Source organism: Petromyzon marinus (assembly GCF_048934315.1).
Source record: "Petromyzon marinus isolate PM22_M1 ecotype Great Lakes invasive population chromosome 67 unlocalized genomic scaffold, UKy_Petmar_22M1.pri1.0 chr67_unloc.3, whole genome shotgun sequence".
NCBI classification, from domain to species: domain Eukaryota; kingdom Metazoa; phylum Chordata; class Hyperoartia; order Petromyzontiformes; family Petromyzontidae; genus Petromyzon; species Petromyzon marinus.
In genome coordinates this window covers 308,115-332,034 of record NW_027422593.1, presented here as the reverse complement: position 1 = coordinate 332,034, position 23,920 = coordinate 308,115, and the positions used below count along the sequence as shown (strand labels likewise).

Sequence of the window (23,920 nt, the reverse complement as noted above, 5' to 3'; positions counted from 1 at the left end):
TGGCAAATGAAGTCTCATAACGTGAACCAAGCTAAGCGTCTTATGAAGCGACTACTATGGGGAAAAACAGGAAAATCCAGGAAAAAAAGACCAGGCAAAGCGTTCCGGAAAAAAATCACCGTACACCAACAGCTGTGTGCAAAAAAAACTAAAATCCTAGTGGGATGCAAGTCAGACAACAACAACAACCGTAAGACATTCTTAGCTCTTTCGGTAAAGTCACGTTGAAGGGAAACAATAAAATATATATAAATTTTTATTTTTTATATTTATATATTTTTCATTATTTTATTGTTTCCCTTCAACGTGACTCTACCGAAAGAGCTAAGAATATGAATCACTGGAGTCACGAAAGCTTTAAACCAAAATTTAACCGTAAGACAATTTAGATGAAAGTTATCGATCCAACTCTATACTACTACTACAACAACAAACAAATATGGCTAAAGCATAACGTGATCTTTTGATTTAAAGCTTTCGTGACTGCAGGGATTCATATTCTTGGTTCTTTCGGTAAAGTCACCACCACGTTAGAAGGGAAACAATAAAATAATAAAAATATAAAACAGTAAAATTCTCACGACGTTTCGACTGCAGCACAAGCAGCAATCATCATCAGGTGTGAAAACCACAGCAAGAACAAATGTAAAGCATGTTTTAAGCTTTAAATCAAAATTCTTCAAATCGCTTTAAACTATTGTCATTGTAGTTGCGTATTTAATGTGGCGCTGCACTCTGACGTTGTAGGAGAAAACATTTATTAAAAATTCTGATTTAAAGCTTTCGTGACTGCAGGGATTCATATTCTTGGTTCTTTTGGTAAAGTCACCACCACGTAGAAGGGCAACAGTAAAATAATAAAACATATAAAACAAGACGGAGGTTCTTTGCAAGCCACCTGGCTACCATGATAGATTCGTTCATGAGGCTATCCACATTTCCAAACACAGAGACAACGGAGAAGATGGATTCTGGCTTAGCAATCATTGGAAGGATTTGATGAACCATTTCGGGTCTTAATTGATTGTTCACGCTTACGGTGGCTTTCAGACCGCATCCATTATTTTCGTCTCTCCCCCCCTCCTCTTTTCCGAACATAGATGGACTCGTCCATCTGAACAAACTGCCAAATCGCTCTCCGTGGTGGTAACGTTAATTTTAAAAAACGCCACTTTTTTCAAATTGTTCTTGCTGTGGTTTTCACACCTGATGATGATTGCTGCTTGTGCTGCAGTCGAAACGTCGTGAGAATTTTACTGTTTTATATTTTTTTTCTTTTATTGTTTCCCTTCTAACGTGGTGGTGACTTTACCGAAAGAACCAAGAATATGAATCCCTGCAGTCACGAAAGCTTTAAATCAAAATTTTTCATAAATGTTTTCTCCTACAACATCAGAGTGCAGCGCCACATTAAATACGCAACTACAATGACTAATAGCTTAAAGTGATTTGAAGCATTTTGATTTGAAGCTTAAAACATGCTTTACATTGTTCTTGCTGTGGTTTTCACACCTGATGATGATTGCTGCCTGTGTTGCAGTCGAAACGTTGTGAGAATTTTATTGTTTTATATTTGTATTATTTTATTGTTTCCCTTCTAACGTGGTGGTGACTTTACCGAAAGAACCAAGAATAATAATTTTATTGTTTTATATTTTTATTATTTTATTGCTTCCCTTCTAACGTCACACTCACACACCCTTACACAGACACACTCTCACACACACACACAGACTCACACACACACAGACTCACACAGACACACTCTCACACAGACTCACACACACACAGACTCACACACACACAGACTCACACACACAGACACACTCACAGACACACTCACAGACACACTCACAGACTCACACACACAGACTCACACACACACATACACACAGACACACTCTCACACACACACTGACTCAGACACAGACATACTCACACACACAGACACACTCTCACACACATACAGACTCACACACACACAGACTCACACACACACACAGACTCACACACACAGACACACTCTCACACATACACAGACACACTCTCACACACACACACACACAGACACACACACAGACACACTCTCACACACACACAGACACATTCACACACACAGACACACTCTCACACACACACACACACAGACTCACACACAGACACACACACAGACACACACACACACAGCGGGGGTGTGGGGGGGGGCTGACCCGTGTCCAGGAGGGTGGCACACGGAGGTCGTGGATGCATCTGAAGGTCTCCTCGAGGTGGGCCGACATCACCACCAGGCCCCGGATCCCCCGCTCCAGGTCGGAGAGCGATGAGCTGGATGGGGTACGGGGGGCGGGTTAGACCCAAACCACATGCAACAACAACAACAAGTGGCGGTGACGTCACCACGGTGCCCGTGCCAGGCTGGGTGCACGCCGAGGCTGCCACGTGAAGTGTCGAACCGCCCGCCGGCAGGAGGAGGAGGAGGAGGTCACGGGGCAGACCCAGCGGGTGCCACGGGTCGACCGACTGAGATCACGTGTGCTGGCTACTGTGCCAACTTGCACACCCACTCACACACACACTCTCACATACACACATACACACTCACACATACACACTCACACATACACACTCACACATACACTCACACATACACTCACACATACACACTCACACATACACTCACACATACACACTCACATACACACATACACACACTCACATACACACATACACACACTCACATACACACACACACATACACTCTCACATACACACTCACACACACACTCACATACACACACACTCACACACTCTCACACATACACACACTCACACACACACTCTCACATACACACACTCACACACACACTCTCACATACACACTCTCACATACACACTCTCACATACACACACACACACACACTCCCACACACACCCTCACATACACACTCTCACATACACACATACTCACACTCTCACATACACACTCTCACATACACACACACACACTCTCACATACACACACACTCATACACACCCACTCACACACACACTCTCACACCCACTCACACACACACCCTCACACCCACTCACATACATACACACACACTCACACACACACTCTCACATACACACACACACTCACATACACACACACTCACACACACACACTCACATACACACACACTCACATACACACACACTCACATACACACACACTCACATACACACTCACATACACACTCTCACATACACACACTCACACACTCACCCACACTCTCACATACACTCATACACACACACACTCACACACACACCCTCACACACACACTCTCACATACACACACACTCACACACACTCACCCACACACACACTCACACACTCACACACACACTCTTACATACACACACACTCACCCACACACGCTCACATACACACACACTCATATACACACACCCACTCACCCACACACTCTCACATACACACACCCACTCACCCACACACTCTCACATACACACACCCACTCACCCACACACTCTCACATACACACACTCACCCACACACACTGACCCACACACTCGCCCACTCACACCCACACACTCACGCCCACACACTCACCCACACTCTCACATACACACACACTCACACACACACGCTCACCCACACACTCTCACATACACTCACACACTCACCCACACTCTCACCCACACACACACTTACCCACAAAGATCCCCCATATAGCCTTAACAGACTGTAGGGGCAAGTGCTGTTAGCGAGCACCTTTGAAGGCCGGAACGGTACACGAGGGGGTGGGTGGCCAGCACCACGCCCGACCGCCTTTGTCTCCCTAGTGGTAATGTTTACACACCGCACCAGGTACTCATTTTAGGCTGAGTCGACCTAGGGGAGGCCCGGGACAGGTTCAGATAATCGTCACTGGTGTTGGCCGTGAGCGGGAATCGAACCCAGGTCGCCAGGTTCATAGCGCAGCGCGCTAACCGCTACACTACCGCTCCCCACACACTCACCCACACACACTCGCACACACCCACACACCCACACACTCACATACACACACACACTCACACACTCACACAAAAGACAAAGATCCCCCATATAGCCTTAACAGACTGTAGGGGCAAGTGCTGTTAGCAAGCACCTATGAAGGCCGGAACGGTACACGAGGGGGTGGGTGGCCAGCACCACGCCCGACCGCCTTTGTCTCCCTAGTGGCAATGTTTACACACCTCACCAGGTACTCATTTGAGGCTGAGTCGACCTAGGGGAGGCCCGGGACCGGTTCAGATAATCGTCACTGGTGTTGGCCGTGAGCGGGAATCGAACCCGGGTCGCCAGGTTCATAGCGCAGCGCGCTAACCGCTACACTATCGCTCCCCATAACACACTCACACACACACACTCACCCACACACTCTCACATACACACACCCTCACATACACACACCCACACTCTCACATACACAGACACACACACCCACACACTCACACATACACCCACACACACACACTCACACACTCACTCACACACCCACACACTCACACACACTCACCCACACACTCTCACATACACCCACTCACCCACACACACACTCACACACTCACCCACACACCCACTTACTCACACACTCTCACATACACACACTCACCCACACACTCTCACATACACACTCGCACACACCCACACACTCACACACTCACACACACACTCACCCACACACTCTCAGATACACACCCACACACACACTCACAACAACAACAACAACCGCCATTCGCCACTAAGTGGCGGTGACGTCACCACGACGCTTGTGCCAGGCTATGTGCACCCTGAGGCCACGTGAAGTGTCGAACGCCCGCTGGCAGGAGGTCACGGGGCAGACCCAGGTGCCACGGGTCGACTGACTGAGATGACTGGCTGATGCACCACCTGTGCCCCCTACTGTGCCAACCTGCTGTGCTTTAGCCACCCGGCGCTCCGCTCGCTGTTGTGAGCGTCGCTCCTCCGCCCTCCGTTGTTGTTGGAGGGCGACTGCCTCCAACTGCCCAGTAGCATCCTTCACGAGCCTCCTCCACAGAGGCCGATCTTGACACCGCTGGTACCAGTCATCGGCAAGTCCACTCAGCTCCACGTCCTCCTGTACCACATCACTCCATCTCTTCTCTAGCCCGTGCCGCGCCCGCTTAGCCCCCTCAATCCGGCCAAACAAAAGCTGTTTCGGCATGCGGTGGCTGGGCATGCGGGCTACATGACCCAGCCATCGCAGCCTTGCCTGCCGGAGGAGCTCACCGATGGGACCCTGCCCAGATCTTTCAAGGATTTGTGAGCTCCTCACACAATCCAGTCTGGTTAAACCCAGGATGGATCGTAGGCAGGCCAGCCTAAATGTTTCTAACCGGCGAAGATGTTCCATTAGGGGGGTCCACGTTTCGCAAGCGTAGAGAAGGGAGGGAATGACCGTGGCCGAGAAGACCTGAAGCTTAGTGCGGAGCGACAGACCAGGTAGCTTCCACACAGCGTTACGCAACCGATGAAAAGATATTGCCGCTCGACTGATTCGGAGTGAGACCTCTGCTGTTAAACTGGTGCCAGTCATAAGCACACTGCCCAGGTATGGGAAACTCTCCACTCTCTCCACAACTGCCCCATCACCGATTGGGAGTTGTGGGGGTGGAGTGTCCGATGGTACAAAATACCCAGGCAGGTGCTTGGTTTTGGTGGGGCTGATGGTAAGGCCCCACCTCTTAGTGGCACGCTCCAGTCTCAGCAGCAGCGTCTCCAACTCCTCCTCTGACTGAGCAGCTATTACCAAGTCATCAGCATACATAACGTGGTTGAGCAATAGGGAGCCATCCCTTGACCGCACCCGGGCATCGATTAGCCTCCCATTATATCTGTACCATATGGAGATTCCCCCGGTACAGCTATTGAAGGCTTCACGAACTACGTGGTCAAAATAGATGTTAAATAATGTGGGAGCCAGAGGACATCCCTGTCGCACCCCAAGGTGTACAGGGAATGGCTCTGACTCCCGGCCACACTCACACACACACCCACACACTCACCCACACACTCTCACATACACGCACACACACTCACACACACTCACACACCCACTCACTCACACTCTCACATACACACTCACACACTCACACACACACACTCTCACATACACACACACTCACCCACACACTCACCCACACACTCACCCACTCACTCACTCTCACATACACATACACACACACACTCACTCATCCACACACTCTCACATACACACCCTCACACACACACACATACACACACACACACACACTCACTCACACACGCACTCTCACATACACACACACACTCACTCACCCACACACTCTCACATACACACACACTCACACACACTCACACACACATTCTCACATACACTCTCACATACACACACACACTCACACACACTCTCACATACACACACACTCACCCACACTCACATACACTCACCCATACACTCACCCACACACTCACCCACCCACTCACCCACACACTCACCCACTCAAACACTCACCCACCCACTCACACACCCACCCACACACTTGCCCACTCACCCACACATACACACACACTCACCCACTCAAACACTCACCCACCCACTCACATACCCACCCACACATACACCCATACACTCACCCACACACTCACCCACTCAAACACTCACCCACCCACTCACCCACACATACACACACACACACCCACACACTCACCCACACACTCACCCACTCACCCACACACACTCACACTCACACACACCCACACACCCACTCACACACCCACACACTCACCCACCCACCCACTCACACACCCACCCACCCACCCACTCACATACCTACCCACTCACACACCCACACACCCACCCACCCACTCACACACCCACCCACCCACTCACGCACCCGCCCACCCACCCACACACTTGCCCACCCACCCACACACCCACCCACACACCCACCCACTCACACACTCACCAACCCACCCACACACCCACCCACACACCCACCCACTCACCCACCCACCCACTCACACACCCACCCACACACTTGCCCACTCACCCACTCAAACACCCACCCACCCACCCACACACCCACCACACCCACCACACCACCACACCACCACACCACACCCACCACACCACACCACCACCCACCGCACGGTGTGTAGCAGCGCGTTGTAGCGCCCCATCTCCTGCAGCAGCACGGCCCCCAGTGGAGCCCAGCGGGGGGCTTCGTCCGACAGCTGCCGCCGACAGCGCTCCACGTCCAGCGGCGGGGGCACGCGCAGCGCCACGTCCACCACCAGCGCCAGCACCTGCGGCACACAGCACGCAGCACATAGCACGCAGCACACAGCACGCAGCACACAGCACGCAGCACACACTCAGCACACAGCACACACTCAGCACACAGCACACACTCAGCACACAGCACACACACAGCACACAGCACACACTCAGCACGCAGCACACGCGCAGCGCCACGTCCGCCACCAGCGCCAGCACCTGCGGCACACAGCACGCAGCACACAGCACACACACAGCACACACACACAGCAGACACGCAGCACACACACAGCACACACACAGCACACACACAGCACACACACAGCACACAGCACACACACAGCACACACACAGCACACACACACAGCAGACACGCAGCACACAGCACACACACAGCACACACACAGCACACACACAGCACACACACACAGCAGACACGCAGCACACACACAGCACACAGCACACACAGCACACACACAGCAGACACGCAGCACACACACAGCACACACACAGCACACACACACAGCAGACACGCAGCACACACACAGCACACACACAGCACACACACACAGCAGACACGCAGCACACACACAGCACACAGCACACACACAGCACACACACAGCAGACACGCAGCACACACACAGCACACACACAGCACACAGCACACACACAGCACACACACACAGCAGACACGCAGCACACACACAGCACACACACACAGCAGACACCACGCAGCACACACGCAGCACACACAGCATGTAGCACACACACTCAGCACACACACAGCACACACACAGCACACACACACAGCACGTAGCACACACACAGCACACACGCAGCATGCAACACACACTCAACACACACTCAACACACACTCAACACACACTCAACACACACTCAACACGCACTCAACACGCACTCAACACGCACTCAACACGCACTCAACACGCACTCAACACGCACTCAACACACACTCAACACACACTCAGCACACACTCAGCACACACTCAACACACACTCAACACACACTCAACACACACTCAACACACACTCAACACACACTCAACACTCAACACACACTCAACACACACTCAGCACACACTCAACACACACTCAACACACACTCAACACACACTCAACACACACTCAACACACACTCAACACGCACTCAACACGCACTCAACACGCACTCAACACGCACTCAACACGCACTCAACACGCACTCAACACGCACTCAGCACGCACTCAGCACACACTCAACACACACTCAACACACACTCAACACACACTCAACACACACTCAACACACACTCAACACTCAACACACACTCAACACACACTCAGCACACACTCAACACACACTCAACACACACTCAACACACACTCAACACACACTCAACACGCACTCAACACGCACTCAACACGCACTCAACACGCACTCAACACGCACTCAACACACACTCAACACACACTCAGCACACACTCAGCACACACTCAACACACACTCAACACACACTCAACACACACTCAACACACACTCAACACACACTCAACACTCAACACACACTCAACACACACTCAGCACACACTCAACACACACTCAACACACACTCAACACACACTCAACACACACTCAACACACACTCAACACACACTCAACACACACTCAACACACACTCAACACACACTCAACACACACTCAACACACACACTCAGCACACACACTCAGCACACACACTCAGCACACACTCAGCACACAACACACACTCAACACACACTCAACACACACTCAACACACACACTCAGCACACACTCAACACACACTCAACACACAACACACACTCAACACACACTCAACACACACTCAACACACACACTCAGCACACACTCAACACACACTCAACACACAACACACACTCAACACACACTCAACACACACTCAACACACACACTCAACACACACTCAACACACAACACACACTCAACACACACTCAACACTCACTCAACACACACTCAACACGCACTCAACACGCCCTCAACACGCACTCAACACGCACTCAACACGCACTCAACACGCACTCAACACGCACTCAACACGCACTCAACACACACTCAACACACTCAACACGCCCTCAACACGCCCTCAACACACACTCAACACGCACTCAACACACACTCAGCACACACTCAGCACACACTCAGCACACACTCAGCACACACTCAACACACACTCAGCACACTCAACACACACTCAGAACACGCACTCAACACACACTCAGCACACACACTCAACACACACTCAGCACACTCAACACACACTCAACACGCACTCAGCACGCACTCAGCACACACTCAACACACACTCAACACACACTCAACACACACTCAACACACACTCAGCACACACTCAGCACACACTCAACACACACTCAGCACACACTCAACACACACTCAGCACACACTCAACACGCACTCAACACGCACTCAACACGCACTCAGCACGCACTCAACACACACTCAACACACACTCAACACACACTCAACACACACTCAACACACACTCAACACACACTCAGCACACACTCAACACACACTCAGCACACACTCAACACACACTCAGCACACACTCAACACACACTCAACACACACACAGCACACACTCAACACACACTCAGCACACACACAGCACACACTCAACACACACACTCAACACACACTCAACACACACTCAACACACACACTCAACACACACACTCAACACACACACTCAACACGCACTCAACACGCACTCAACACACACTCAGCACACACACAGCACACACTCAACACACACTCAGCACACACTCAACACACACTCAGCACACACTCAACACACACTCAACACACACTCAACACACACTCAACACACACTCAACACACACTCAGCACACACTCAACACACACTCAACACACACGCAGCACACACTCAGCACACACTCAACACACACACTCAGCACACACTCAACACACACTCAACACACACACTCAGCACACACTCAGCACACACTCAACACACACTCAGCACACACTCAGCACACACTCAACACACACTCAGCACACACTCAACACACACTCAGCACACACTCAACACACACACTCAACACACACTCAACACGCACTCAACACGCACTCAACACGCACTCAACACACACTCAACACACACTCAACACACACTCAGCACACACTCAGCACGCACTCAGCACACACTCAGCACACACTCAGCACACACTCAGCACACACTCAACACACACACAACACACACTCAACACACACTCAACACACACTCAACACACACTCAACACACACTCAACACACACTCAACACACACACTCAACACACACACTCAACACACACTCAACACACACTCAGCACACACACTCAACACACACTCAACACACACTCAACACACACTCAACACACACTCAACACACACACAACACACGCTCGCCCCACTGCTGTGAGCGGTGTAGGTGCGTGAGCACCTTGTCCTCGCGCGACAACACCGCCTCCCCGGCACGCTGGCCGTGCACGGCGTCGGCGTCGGCGTCGCCGGAGGAGGAGTCGCCGGAGGAGTCGCCGGCTCCCACCTGCAGGCCGAGCAGCGTGCCGAGCAGGGCGCGCGTCTCGGCCGCCTGGCCGGCCACGTCCGCGTTGGGGTGCTGGCCAAACGCCTCGGCGTGGTCGGCGTGCGGCAGCAGCGCCGCAAAGTCGCGGTACGCCGGCAGGGGCCCGTCGCGCGGCACGTAGTACGACTCCAGCGACGACAGCCTGCGGGCGACGCCGTCACCGATACCGTCACCGATACCGTCACCGATACCGTCACCGATACCGTCACCGATACCGTCACCGATACCGTCATCGTCACCGACACCGTCACCGATACCGTCATCGTCACCGACACCGTCATCGTCACCGACACCGTCACCGATACCGTCGTCACCGATACCGTCACCGATACCGTCACCGATACCCTCATCGTCACCGATACCGTCACCGCCACCGATGCCGTCGCCGACACCGTCACCGATACCGACACCGTCACCGATACTGTCGCCGTCGCGCGGCACGTGGTAGCGGCGGTGGCGGTGACAGTGGAGGTTGTGATGGTGATGGTGGTGATAGTGGTGGTGGTGATAGTGGTGGTGATAGTGGTGGTGATAGTGGCGGTGGGTGGCGGTGACAGTGGAGATTGTGATGGCGGTGATGATGGTGGCAGTGATGATGGCGGCGGTGACAGCGGAGGTTGTGATGGTGATGGTGGTGATGGTGGTGGTGGTGATAGTGGTGGTGATAGTGGTGGTGATAGTGGTGGTGATAGTGGCGGTGGGTGGCGGTGACAGTGGAGATTGTGATGGCGGTGATGATGGTGGCGGTGATGATGGCGGCGGTGACGGCGGAGGTTGCGATGGTGATGGTGGTGTTCATGGCAGTGACGATGGTGGTGTTTGTGGCGGTGACAGTGGCGATGGTGGTGTTCATGGCGATGGTGGTCATGGCGATGGTGGTCATGGCGATGGTGGTCATGGCGATGGCGGTGACAATGGTGATGGTGGTGTTCATGGCGGTCATGGCGATGGCGATGGCGGTCATGGTGGTGACGATGGTGATGGCGGTGATGATGGCGGTGATAATGGCGGTGACGATGGCGGTGACGATGGTGATGGTGGCGTTCATGGTGGTGACGGTGGCGGTGACGATGGCGGTGACGATGGTGATGGTGGTGTTCATGGCGGTGACGGGGTCGATGGCGGTGATGATGGCGGTGACGATGGCGGTGACGATGGTGATGGTGGTGTTCATGGCGGTGACGGTGGTGATGGCGGTCATGGCGATGGCGGTCATGGCGGTGACGATGGTGATGGTGGCGTTCATGGCGGTGACGGTGATGATGGCGGTGACGACCGCGGCGGCTGCCCACGTCGCCCGCTCACCTGTAGTAGGGTGTGCTCACCTGTAGTAGGGCCCGCTCACCTGTAGTAGGGTGTGCTCACCTGTAGTAGGGCCCGCTCATCTGTAGTAGGGCCCGCTCACCTGTAGTAGGGTGTGCTCACCTGTAGTAGGGCCCGCTCACCTGTAGTAGGGCCCGCTCACCTGTAGTAGGGTGTGCTCACCTGTAGTAGGGCGTGCTCACCTGTAGTAGGGTGTGCTCACCTGTAGTAGGGTGTGCTCACCTGTAGTAGGGTGTGCTCACCTGTAGTAGGGTGTGCTCACCTGTAGTAGGGCGTGCTCACCTGTAGTAGGGTGTGCTCACCTGTAGTAGGGCGTGCTCACCTGTAGTAGGGCCCGCTCACCTGTAGTAGGGCGTGCTCACCTGTAGTAGGGTGTGCTCACCTGTAGTAGGGTGTGCTCACCTGTAGTAGGGTGTGCTCACCTGTAGTAGGGCGTGCTCACCTGTAGTAGGGCGTGCTCACCTGTAGTAGGGCGCGCTCACCTGTAGTAGGGTGCGCTCACCTGTAGTAGGGTGCGCTCACCTGTAGTAGGGCGCGCTCACCTGTAGTAGGGTGTGCTCACCTGTAGTAGGGTGTGCTCACCTGTAGTAGGGTGTGCTCACCTGTAGTAGGGTGTGCTCACCTGTAGTAGGGTGTGCTCACCTGTAGTAGGGCCCGCTCACCTGTAGTAGGGCCCGCTCACCTGTAGTAGGGTGCGCTCACCTGTAGTAGGGCCCGCTCACCTGTAGTAGGGCGTGCTCACCTGTAGTAGGGCCCGCTCACCTGTAGTAGGGCGTGCTCACCTGTAGTAGGGCGTGCTCACCTGTAGTAGGGCCCGCTCACCTGTAGTAGGGCGCGCTCACCTGTAGTAGGGTGTGCTCACCTGTAGTAGGGTGTGCTCACCTGTAGTAGGGCGTGCTCACCTGTAGTAGGGCCCGCTCACCTGTAGTAGGGTGCGCTCACCTGTAGTAGGGCCCGCTCACCTGTAGTAGGGTGTGCTCACCTGTAGTAGGGCCCGCTCACCTGTAGTAGGGCCCGCTCACCTGTAGTAGGGTGTGCTCACCTGTAGTAGGGCCCGCTCACCTGTAGTAGGGCGTGCTCACCTGTAGTAGGGCCTGCTCACCTGTAGTAGGGTGTGCTCACCTGTAGTAGGGCCCGCTCACCTGTAGTAGGGTGTGCTCACTTGTAGTAGGGCCCGCTCACCTGTAGTAGGGTGTGCTCACCTGTAGTAGGGCCCGCTCACCTGTAGTAGGGTGTGCTCACCTGTAGTAGGGCCCGCTCACCTGTAGTAGGGCCCGCTCACCTGTAGTAGGGTGTGCTCACCTGTAGTAGGGCCCGCTCACCTGTAGTAGGGTGTGCTCACCTGTAGTAGGGCCCGCTCACCTGTAGTAGGGTGTGCTCACTTGTAGTAGGGCCCGCTCACCTGTAGTAGGGTGTGCTCACTTGTAGTAGGGCCCGCTCACCTGTAGTAGGGTGTGCTCACCTGTAGTAGGGTGCGCTCACCTGTAGTAGGGCCCGCTCACTTGTAGTAGGGCGTGCTCACCTGTAGTAGGGTGTGCTCACCTGTAGTAGGGCCCGCTCACCTGTAGTAGGGTGCGCTCACCTGTAGTAGGGCGTGCTCACCTGTAGTAGGGCCCGCTCACCTGTAGTAGGGCGTGCTCACCTGTAGCAGGGTGTGCTCACCTGTAGTAGGGCCCGCTCACCTGTAGTAGGGCCCGCTCACCTGTAGTAGGGCCCGCTCACCTGTAGTAGGGTGTGCTCACTTGTAGTAGGGCCTGCTCACCTGTAGTAGGGTGTGCTCACTTGTAGTAGGGCCCGCTCACCTGTAGTAGGGTGCGCTCACCTGTAGTAGGGCGCGCTCACCTGTAGTAGGGTGTGCTCACCTGTAGTAGGGTGTGCTCACCTGTAGTAGGGCCCGCTCACCTGTAGTAGGGTGTGCTCACCTGTAGTAGGGCCCGCTCACCTGTAGTAGGGTGTGCTCACCTGTAGTAGGGCCCGCTCACCTGTAGTAGGGTGTGCTCACCTGTAGTAGGGCGTGCTCACCTGTAGTAGGGCGTGCTCACCTGTAGTAGGGTGTGCTCACCTGTAGTAGGGTGTGCTCACCTGTAGTAGGGTGTGCTCACCTGTAGTAGGGCGTGCTCACCTGTAGTAGGGTGTGCTCACCTGTAGTAGGGCGTGCTCACCTGTAGTAGGGCGTGCTCACCTGTAGTAGGGCCCGCTCACCTGTAGTAGGGCCCGCTCACCTGTAGTAGGGCCTGCTCACCTGTAGTAGGGTGTGCTCACCTGTAGTAGGGCCCGCTCACCTGTAGTAGGGCCTGCTCACCTGTAGTAGGGTGTGCTCACCTGTAGTAGGGCCCGCTCACCTGTAGTAGGGCGTGCTCACCTGTAGTAGGGTGTGCTCACCTGTAGTAGGGCCCGCTCACCTGTAGTAGGGTGCGCTCACCGCCTGCTCACAGAAGAGGCCCCCGATGTAAGCGGTGAGCAGCCGGCGGTCCCAATCGTCCGTCACGTGCCCTCCGTAGCTGATGCTGGCGACGAGGTAGCGCAGTGCGTCCCACGGCACCTCTTCGCACTCGTCCAGGTACAGGCTCAGCAGGCTCTCCGACACCTGGCGGACGACGACGACGACGGAGGAGGAGGTTCTAAAACGCCGGGACCCTCTCCTTTGCCGCCCGCCAGGGTACAGCCGTAGGTCTGACCCCTTCGCAGGCGAGTGAAACGGCGTTCACAAGCGCCGAGACGTTTGAAACGCCGGGCGGGAAAAACCTCCCGTCGGGCCGCGGCGAGGTGAGGTGAGGTGAATGGCCCTCTCGCCTGAAAGGTCACGTGGGTGGAAATCAAATCGCGGTGGCAACACAAGGGAGCTGCATCAGGTGGGACAACCACAGCAGGAAAATAAAAATATTGAAAAGCCGAAGCAGGTCGAGAGAACTGCCAAACGGAAACCTTGGTGGAAGGGAATCCTGTTCCGCATTAACCGCACCTAAAACATTCTCTGATCGTGATATATGACGATGGCATTGTCTTGGTGACGACGACGATGATGACGGTGAAGATGACGACGACGACGATGATGACGACGATGATGACGGTGAAGATGACGATGACGATGATGACGGTGAAGATGACGATGACAATGATGATGACGACGATGACGGTGAAGATGACGATGACGACGACAATGATGATGACGACGATGATGACGGTGAAGATGACGATGACAATGATGACGACGATGATGGTGAAGATGACGACGATGATGACAATGATGACGATGACGAAGGTGACAATGATGATGACGACGACAATGATGACGATGACGACGGTGAAGATGACGATGACGACGACAATGATGATGACGGTGAAGATGATGACAATGATGATGACGACGATGACGGTGAAGATGACGATGACGACAATGATGATGACGACGATGATGACGGTGAAGATGACGATGACAATGATGATGACGATGATGACAATGATGATGATGACGACGATGACGGTGAAGATGACGACGATGATGACAATGATGACGAAGGTGACAATGATGATGACGATGATGACGATGATGACGACGACAATGATGACGAAGGTGAAGATGACGACGATGACGACGACGACTGATGACGACGATGACGGTGAAGATGATGATGACAATGATGACAATGATGACGATGACGAAGGTGAAGATGACGACGATGACAAAGGTGAAGATGACAACGATGACAATGATGATGACGACGACGATGACGGTGAAGATGACGACGACGATGATGATGACGACGACGATGACGGTGACGAAGGTGAAGATGACGACGCTGACGACGCTCACGACGACGAGCAGGAGCCGCGCACCTCAAAGTCGGAGTCGTTGAATCCGTAGACGACGTTCCAGCCCAGCTGCCGGAACTTGCGGCGCTCCACGAGGAGGCTGTGGAAGAAGCAGAGCGCGAAGAGGAGGCGCCGGTAGGCCTGGGGACGTGACGAGAACTGCGGCTCCGTCACCAGGCTGTAGAGACGCGTCATGTTGGCCCTCAGGCCCTGCGGTGGCACGCACACACACACACGCACGCGCAGACACGCACGCACGCGCAGACACACGCACACACACACGCAGACACGCGCACACACGCACGCACGCACAGACACACACGCAGACACGCGCAGACACGCGCACAGACACACGCACGCGCAGACACGCACGCACACACGCGCAGATACGCACGCACACGCGCGCAGACACACAGAGACACACACGTACAAATATGTAGAGAGAGACACACAGAGGACACACATACAGATGTGTACAGAGACACACAGAGAAGCACACACAGATATATAGAGAGAGACACATGTAGAGAGAGAGACACATGTAGAGAGAGAGACACAGAGACGCACACAGATGTGTAGAGAGAGACACAGAGACGCACACACACAGATATGTAGAGCGAGACACACAGAGGACACACACACAGATATGTAGAGAGAGACACACAGAGACACACACACAGATATGTAGAGAGAGAGACACACAGAGGACACACACACACAGATATGTAGAGAGAGAGACAGAGACACACACAGATGTGTAGAGAGAGACACATATGTAGAGAGAGAGACACAGAGACACACAGATGTGTAGAGAGAGACACACAGACGCACACACACAGATATGTAGAGAGAGACACAGAGGACACACACACACATACAGATGTGTAGAGAGAGACACACAGGACACACACACACAGATATGTAGAGAGAGACACACAGAGACACACACACAGATATGTAGAGAGAGACACAGAGAGAGAGACACAGATATGTAGAGAGAGACACAGAGACACAGATATGTAGAGAGAGACACACACAGATATGTAGAGAGAGACACACAGAGAGAGACACAGATATGTAGAGAGAGACACAGACACACAGATATGTAGCGAGAGACACACAGAGACACAGATGTGTAGAGAGAGACACAGAGACACACACAGATATGTAGAGAGAGACACACAGAGACACGCAGATATGTAGAGACAGACACACACATACAGAGACAAATATCTCCCTCATAGCCTTAACAGACTGTAGGGGCAAGTGCTGTTAGCGAGCACCTATGAAGGCCGGCACGGCACACGAGGGGGTGGGTGGCAAGCACCACGCCCGACCGCCTTTGTCTCCCCAGTGGCGATGTTTACACACCGCACCAGGTACTCATTTGAGGCTGAGTCGACCTAGGGGAGGCTCGGGACCGGTTCAGATAATCGTCACCGGTATCGGCCGAGAGTGGGAATCGAACCCCGGGTCGCTAGGTTCATAGCGCAGCATAGCGCTAACCGCTACACTACCGCTCCCCACGCACAGAGACAGACGCACAGAGACACACAGAGACACACACAGAGACACGCACAGAGACACGCACAGAGACGCACGCACAGAGACACACGCACAGAGACACACGCACAGAGAGACACGCACAGAGACACGCACAGAGACACACACAGAGACACCCGCACAGAGACGCATGCACACAGACGCACGCACACAGAGACACACACAGAGACACCCACACAGAGACACCCACACAGAGACGCACAGAGACACACGCACAGAGACACCCGCACAGAGACACACGCACAGAGACACGCACAGAGACACTCGCACAGAGACACACACAGAGACACCCGCACAGAGACGCTCGCACAGAGACGCACGCACAGAGACATACACACGCACGGAGACACAGAGAGACACTGGCACAGAGACACCCGCACAGAGACACTCGCACAGAGACACGCACAGAGACACACACGCAGAGACACACGCACAGAGACACACACTTACAGAGACACACGCACAGAGACACACGCACGCACAGAGACACGCACAGAGACACTGGCACAGAGACACTCGCATAGAGACACACGCACAGAGACACACGCACGCACAGAGACACACAGAGACACCCGCACAGACACCCGCACAGACACTCGCACAGAGACACTGGCACAGAGACACTCGCACAGAGACACGCGCACAGAGACACGCGCACAGAGACACGCGCACAGAGACACGCGCACAGAGACACGCGCACAGAGACACTCGCACAGAGACACACGCACAGAGACACACGCACAGAGACACACGCACAGAGACACACGCACAGAGACACGCACAGAGACACACGCACAGAGACACTCGCACAGAGACACAGAGACGCACGCACAGAGACACTCACACAGAGACACACACAGAGACACACAGAGACGCACGCACAGAGACACACGCACGGAGACGCACACAGAGACACACACACACACAGAGACACACGCACAGAGACACACACACACAGAGACACACGCACAGAGACACTGGCACAGACACACGCACAGAGACACTGGCACAGACACACGCACAGAGACACACGCACAGAGACACACACAGAGACGCACGCACAGAGACACACACACACAGAGACACACGCACAGAGACGCACACACAGAGACACACACGCACAGAGACACACGCACAGAGACACACACAGAAAGACACACAGACACACGCACAGAGATACACACAGAGAGACACACACAGAGAGACACGCACAGAGACGCACACGCACAGAGACACACCCACAGAGACACACACAGAGACGCACGCACAGAGACACGCACAGAGACACACGCACAGAGACACACGCACACACAGACACACGCACAGAGACACACGCACGCACAGAGACACACGCACAGAGACACACACAGAGACACTCGCACAGAGACACACACCCACAGAGACACACCCCACAGAGACACAGACACACCCACACAGAGACACACACACGGAGACACACCTACAGACACACTCGCACAGAGATACACACACAGACACACCTACAGAGACACTGGCACAGAGACACCCGCACAGAGACACCCGCACAGAGACACTCGTACAGAGACACACAGAGACGCACGCACAGAGACACTCACACAGAGACACACAGACGCACGCACAGAGACACTCGCACAGAGACGCACGCACAGAGACACACGCACAGAGACACACACGCACAGAGACACACGCACAGAGACACACAGAGAGACACACACAGACACACGCACAGAGACACGCATAGAGAGACACACACAGAGACGCACGCACAGAGACACGCACAGAGACACACACCCACAGAGACACACGCACAGAGACGCACACACAGAGACACACACGCACAGAGACACACGCACAGAGACACACACAGAAAGACACACAGACACACGCACAGAGATACACACAGAGAGACACACACAGAGAGACACGCACAGAGACGCACACGCACAGAGACACACCCACAGAGACACACACAGAGACGCACGCACAGAGACACGCACAGAGACACACGCACAGAGACACACGCACACACAGACACACGCACAGAGACACACGCACAGAGACACACGCACGCACAGAGACACACGCACAGACACACACACGCACAGAGACACACACAGAGACACTCGCACAGAGACACACACCCACAGAGACACACCCCACAGAGACACACCCACACAGACACACCCACACAGAGACACACACGGAGACACACCTACAGACACACTCGCACAGAGATACACACACAGACACACCTACAGAGACACTGGCACAGAGACACCCGCACAGAGACACCCGCACAGAGACACTCGTACAGAGACACACAGAGACGCACGCACAGAGACACTCACACAGAGACACACAGACGCACGCACAGAGACACTCGCACAGAGACGCACGCACAGAGACACACGCACAGAGACACACACGCACAGAGACACACGCACAGAGACACACAGAGAGACACACACAGACACACGCACAGAGACACGCATAGAGAGACACACACAGAGACGCACGCACAGAGACACGCACAGAGACACACACCCACAGAGACACACCCACACAGAGACACACACAGAGACGCACGCACAGAGACACGCACAGAGACACACGCACAGAGACACGCACTGACACACTCGCACTGAGACGCACGCACAAAGACACACGCACAGAGACACACAGAGACACACGCAAAGACACACACACAGACGCACCCACACAGACACACCCACACAGAGACACCCACAGAGACACGCACGCACGCGTGCGGTGTCACCTTGGGCGGCTCCGTGGTCATCTTGATGCCGGCCCGGAGCACGGAGACGGGGAAGTCCGCGTGGGGACTCGAGCTGAGCCACAGGCGGAAGTCTGCGTGTGTCGCCTCCTCCGCCTGCAGGCGCTCCACCAGCCTGTCCAGCTGCGGCATCCAGGAGAGCGACAGGTGGCAGTTGGCCAGGTAGACCCAGTGGCCTGGGTGGGTGGCGGGAGGAGGGTCATAGGGGGAGAGGTCATAGGGGGAGAGGTCATAGGGTGACCTCTTGTCTGTGTGTCACTGTGTGTGTGTGTAACTGTGTGTGTCACTGTGTGTGTGTGTGTATAACTGTGTGTGTAACTGTGTGTGTCACTCTGTGTGTGTGTGACTGTGTGTGTGTGTCACTGTGTGTGTCACTGTCTGTGTGTCACTGTGTGTGTGTGTCACTATGTGTGTCACTATGTGTGTCAATGTGTGTGTGTAACTGTGTGTATGTCACTGTATGTGTCATTGTGTGTGTCACTGTGTGTCTGTGTGTGTGTCACTGTGTGTGTGTGTCACTGTGTCACTGTGTGTGTGTCACTGTGTGTGTCACTGTGTGACCCTAATGGAACATCTTCGCCGGTTAGAAACATTTAGGCTCGCCTGCCTACGATCCATCCTGGATTTAACCAGGCTGGATTGTGTGAGGAGCTCACAAATCCTCAAAAGATCTGGGCAACGTCCCATCGGTGAGCTCCTCCGGCAGGCAAGGCTGCGTTGGCTGGGTCATGTAGCCCGCATGCCCAGCCACCGCATTCCGAAACAGCTTTTGTTCGGCCAGATCGAGGGGGCTAGGCGGGCACAGCACGGGCTAGAGAAGAGATGGAGTGATGTGGTACAGGAGGACGTGGAGCTGAGTGGAATTGCCGATGACTGGTACCAGCAGCGTCAAGATCGGCCTCTGTGGAGGAGGCTCGTGAAGGACGCTACTGGGCAGTTGGAGGCAGTCGCCCTCCAACAACAACGGAGGGTGGAGGAGCGACGCTCACAACAACGAGCGGAGCGCCGGGTGGCTAAAGCACAGCGGGTTGGCACAGCAGGGGGCACAGGTGGTGCATCAGCCAGTCATCTCAGTCATCTCAGTCAGTCGACCCGTGGCACTTGGGTCTGCCCCGTGACCTGCCAGCGGGCGTTCGACACTTCACGTGGCCTCAGGGTGCACATGGCCTGGCACAAGCGTCGTGGTGACGTCACCACCACTTAGTGGCGAATGGCGGTTGTTGTGTAGTTGTATAGTAGCGAGCGGTAGTGTAGCGGTTAGCGGTGACACGGGTTTGATTCCTGCTCACGGCCAACATCAGTGACGATTATCTGAACCGGTTCTGGGCCTCTCCTAGGTCGACTCAGCCTCAAATGAGTACCTGGTGCGGTGTGTAGTAAACATCGCCACTGGAGAGACAAAGGCGGCCGGGCGTAGCGTCTGGCCACCCACCCCCTCGTGTGCCACCGTGCCGGCCTTCATAGGTGCTCGCTAACAGCACTTGCCCCTACAGTCTCTTAAGGCTACACGGGGGATCTTTGTTTTCTTTGTGTAGCTATGTGTGTCACTGTGTGTGTCACTGTGTGTGTCACTGTATGTAGTTGTGTGTGTGTCACTGTGTGTGTCACTGTGTGTAGTTGTGTGTGTGTCACTGTGTGTGTCACTGTGTGTGTCATTGTGTGTGTGTGTCACTGTGTGTGTCACTGTGTGTAGTTGTGTGTGTCACTGTGTGTGTCACTGTATGTAGTTGTGTGTGTGTCACTGTGTGTGTCATTGTGTGTATGTGTGTGTGTCACTGTGTGTGTGGCTTTGCTCTCCAACACGCAACCGGTGTGGTGCCGTACCGGTAACGAATTGGCACGTTCCGTAGCGCATAGTGTACACTGCACTGGACACGACACTGCACTACCATTACACTACACTATACACTGCACCACTACACACCCAGCACTATACGCTGCACTAGGATTGTGCCCGTGAAGGCTTCGGGCCACCCTTCCGCTCGCCGTGATCATCATCGCACACCACGGTCACCGCCACCGAAATCACCGCCACCACGATCATCACCACCACAACCACCACCACCACCACCACCGCCTCGACGCTCTCGGCCTACGCCAAGGCTCCGGCGCTGGCCTTGGCGGCCGCCGGCCGGCCCGGCACCTTTGCGGATGCCCTCGTGGACGAGGCGAGTGGCGAGGGGCGCTTGTCCCTGGCCCAGCGAGAGGGTGTGCAGGCGAGTGGCCATGCCCGCGCTCTCCGCAAGCTGTTGCAGGAGACCCGCCGGGTCGACGCCGGGGGAGAGGACGAAGATGAGCGGAGTGCGCGGGGTCGAGTCCTCCACCACCTGGGTGTGGCGGGGGGGGGGGTGGGGGGGTGGGTGAGTGAGTGGGCGGGTGGGGGGTGGGTGAGCGGGTGAGTGGGGGGGTGAGTGGGTGAGTGGGTGAGTGGGTGCGTGGGGGGGTGAGTGGGTGCGTGGGGGGGGGGGGTGGGGGGGGGGGTGGGCGGGTGGGGGGGGTGGGTGAGCGGGTGAGTGAGTGGGTGAGTGGGCAGGTGGGGGGGGGGGAAGCTTTGTCTTCTCACACACACTCACTCTCACACACTCACACACACTCACACACACTCTCACACACTCACACACGCTCACACTCTCACACACACTCTCACACACACTCACACACACACACTCTCACACACTCTCACACATACACACTCTCACTCACACACACTCTCACTCACACACTCTCACACACGCACACTCTCACACCCTCACGCACACTCTCACACCCTCACGCACACTCTCAAACTCACTCACACTCTCACACACTCTCACACTCTCACACACTCTCACACACTCTCACACACACTCTCACACACTCTCACACTCTCACACACACTCTCACTCTCACACACTCTCACACACACTCACACCCTCACACTCTCACACCCTCACACTCTCACTCACTCACACACTCTCAAACTCTCACACTCTCACACACTCTCACACACTCACACACTCACACTCTCACACACACACACTCTCACACACTCTCACACACTCTCACACACTCTCACACACACTCACGCACACTCACACACTCACGCACACTCTCACACCCTCACACTCTCACTCACTCTCACACACTCACACACTCTCAAACTCTCTCACACTCACACACACTCTCACACACACACTCACACACACACTCACAGACACTCTCACACACACTCTCACACACACTCACACACACTCTCACACACACTCTCACACACAATCTCACACGCTCACACGCTCACACACTCTCACACACACTCTCACACTCTCACACACACTCACACACACTCTCACACACTCACACACTATCTCACACACACTCACACTCTCTCACACACTCACACACACTCACACTCTCACACACTCACTCACACACACACACTCTCACACACAC

At 54.6% G+C, this 23,920-nt stretch overlaps 2 protein-coding genes across 2 annotated transcripts in view; both read right to left on the bottom strand.

The window, feature by feature from the left end:
• The window catches only part of LOC116956757 (dynein axonemal heavy chain 2), a 464,532-nt gene that overhangs the window by 220,478 nt on the left and 220,134 nt on the right, over positions 1 to 23,920 (bottom strand).
• LOC116956790 (dynein axonemal heavy chain 2-like) overlaps positions 1 to 23,920 on the bottom strand; it is a 116,427-nt gene that overhangs the window by 13,957 nt on the left and 78,550 nt on the right. The window contains exons 19-25 of the mRNA XM_076057999.1: positions 22,635 to 22,818; positions 20,474 to 20,667; positions 16,159 to 16,344; positions 14,724 to 14,908; positions 10,855 to 11,140; positions 7,200 to 7,360; positions 2,211 to 2,325 (exon numbers count right to left, since the gene is read on the bottom strand). Coding sequence (XP_075914114.1) covers positions 2,211 to 2,325; positions 7,200 to 7,360; positions 10,855 to 11,140; positions 14,724 to 14,908; positions 16,159 to 16,344; positions 20,474 to 20,667; positions 22,635 to 22,818 — 1,311 coding nt within the window. The remainder of the gene's footprint in view (positions 1 to 2,210; positions 2,326 to 7,199; positions 7,361 to 10,854; positions 11,141 to 14,723; positions 14,909 to 16,158; positions 16,345 to 20,473; positions 20,668 to 22,634; positions 22,819 to 23,920) is intronic.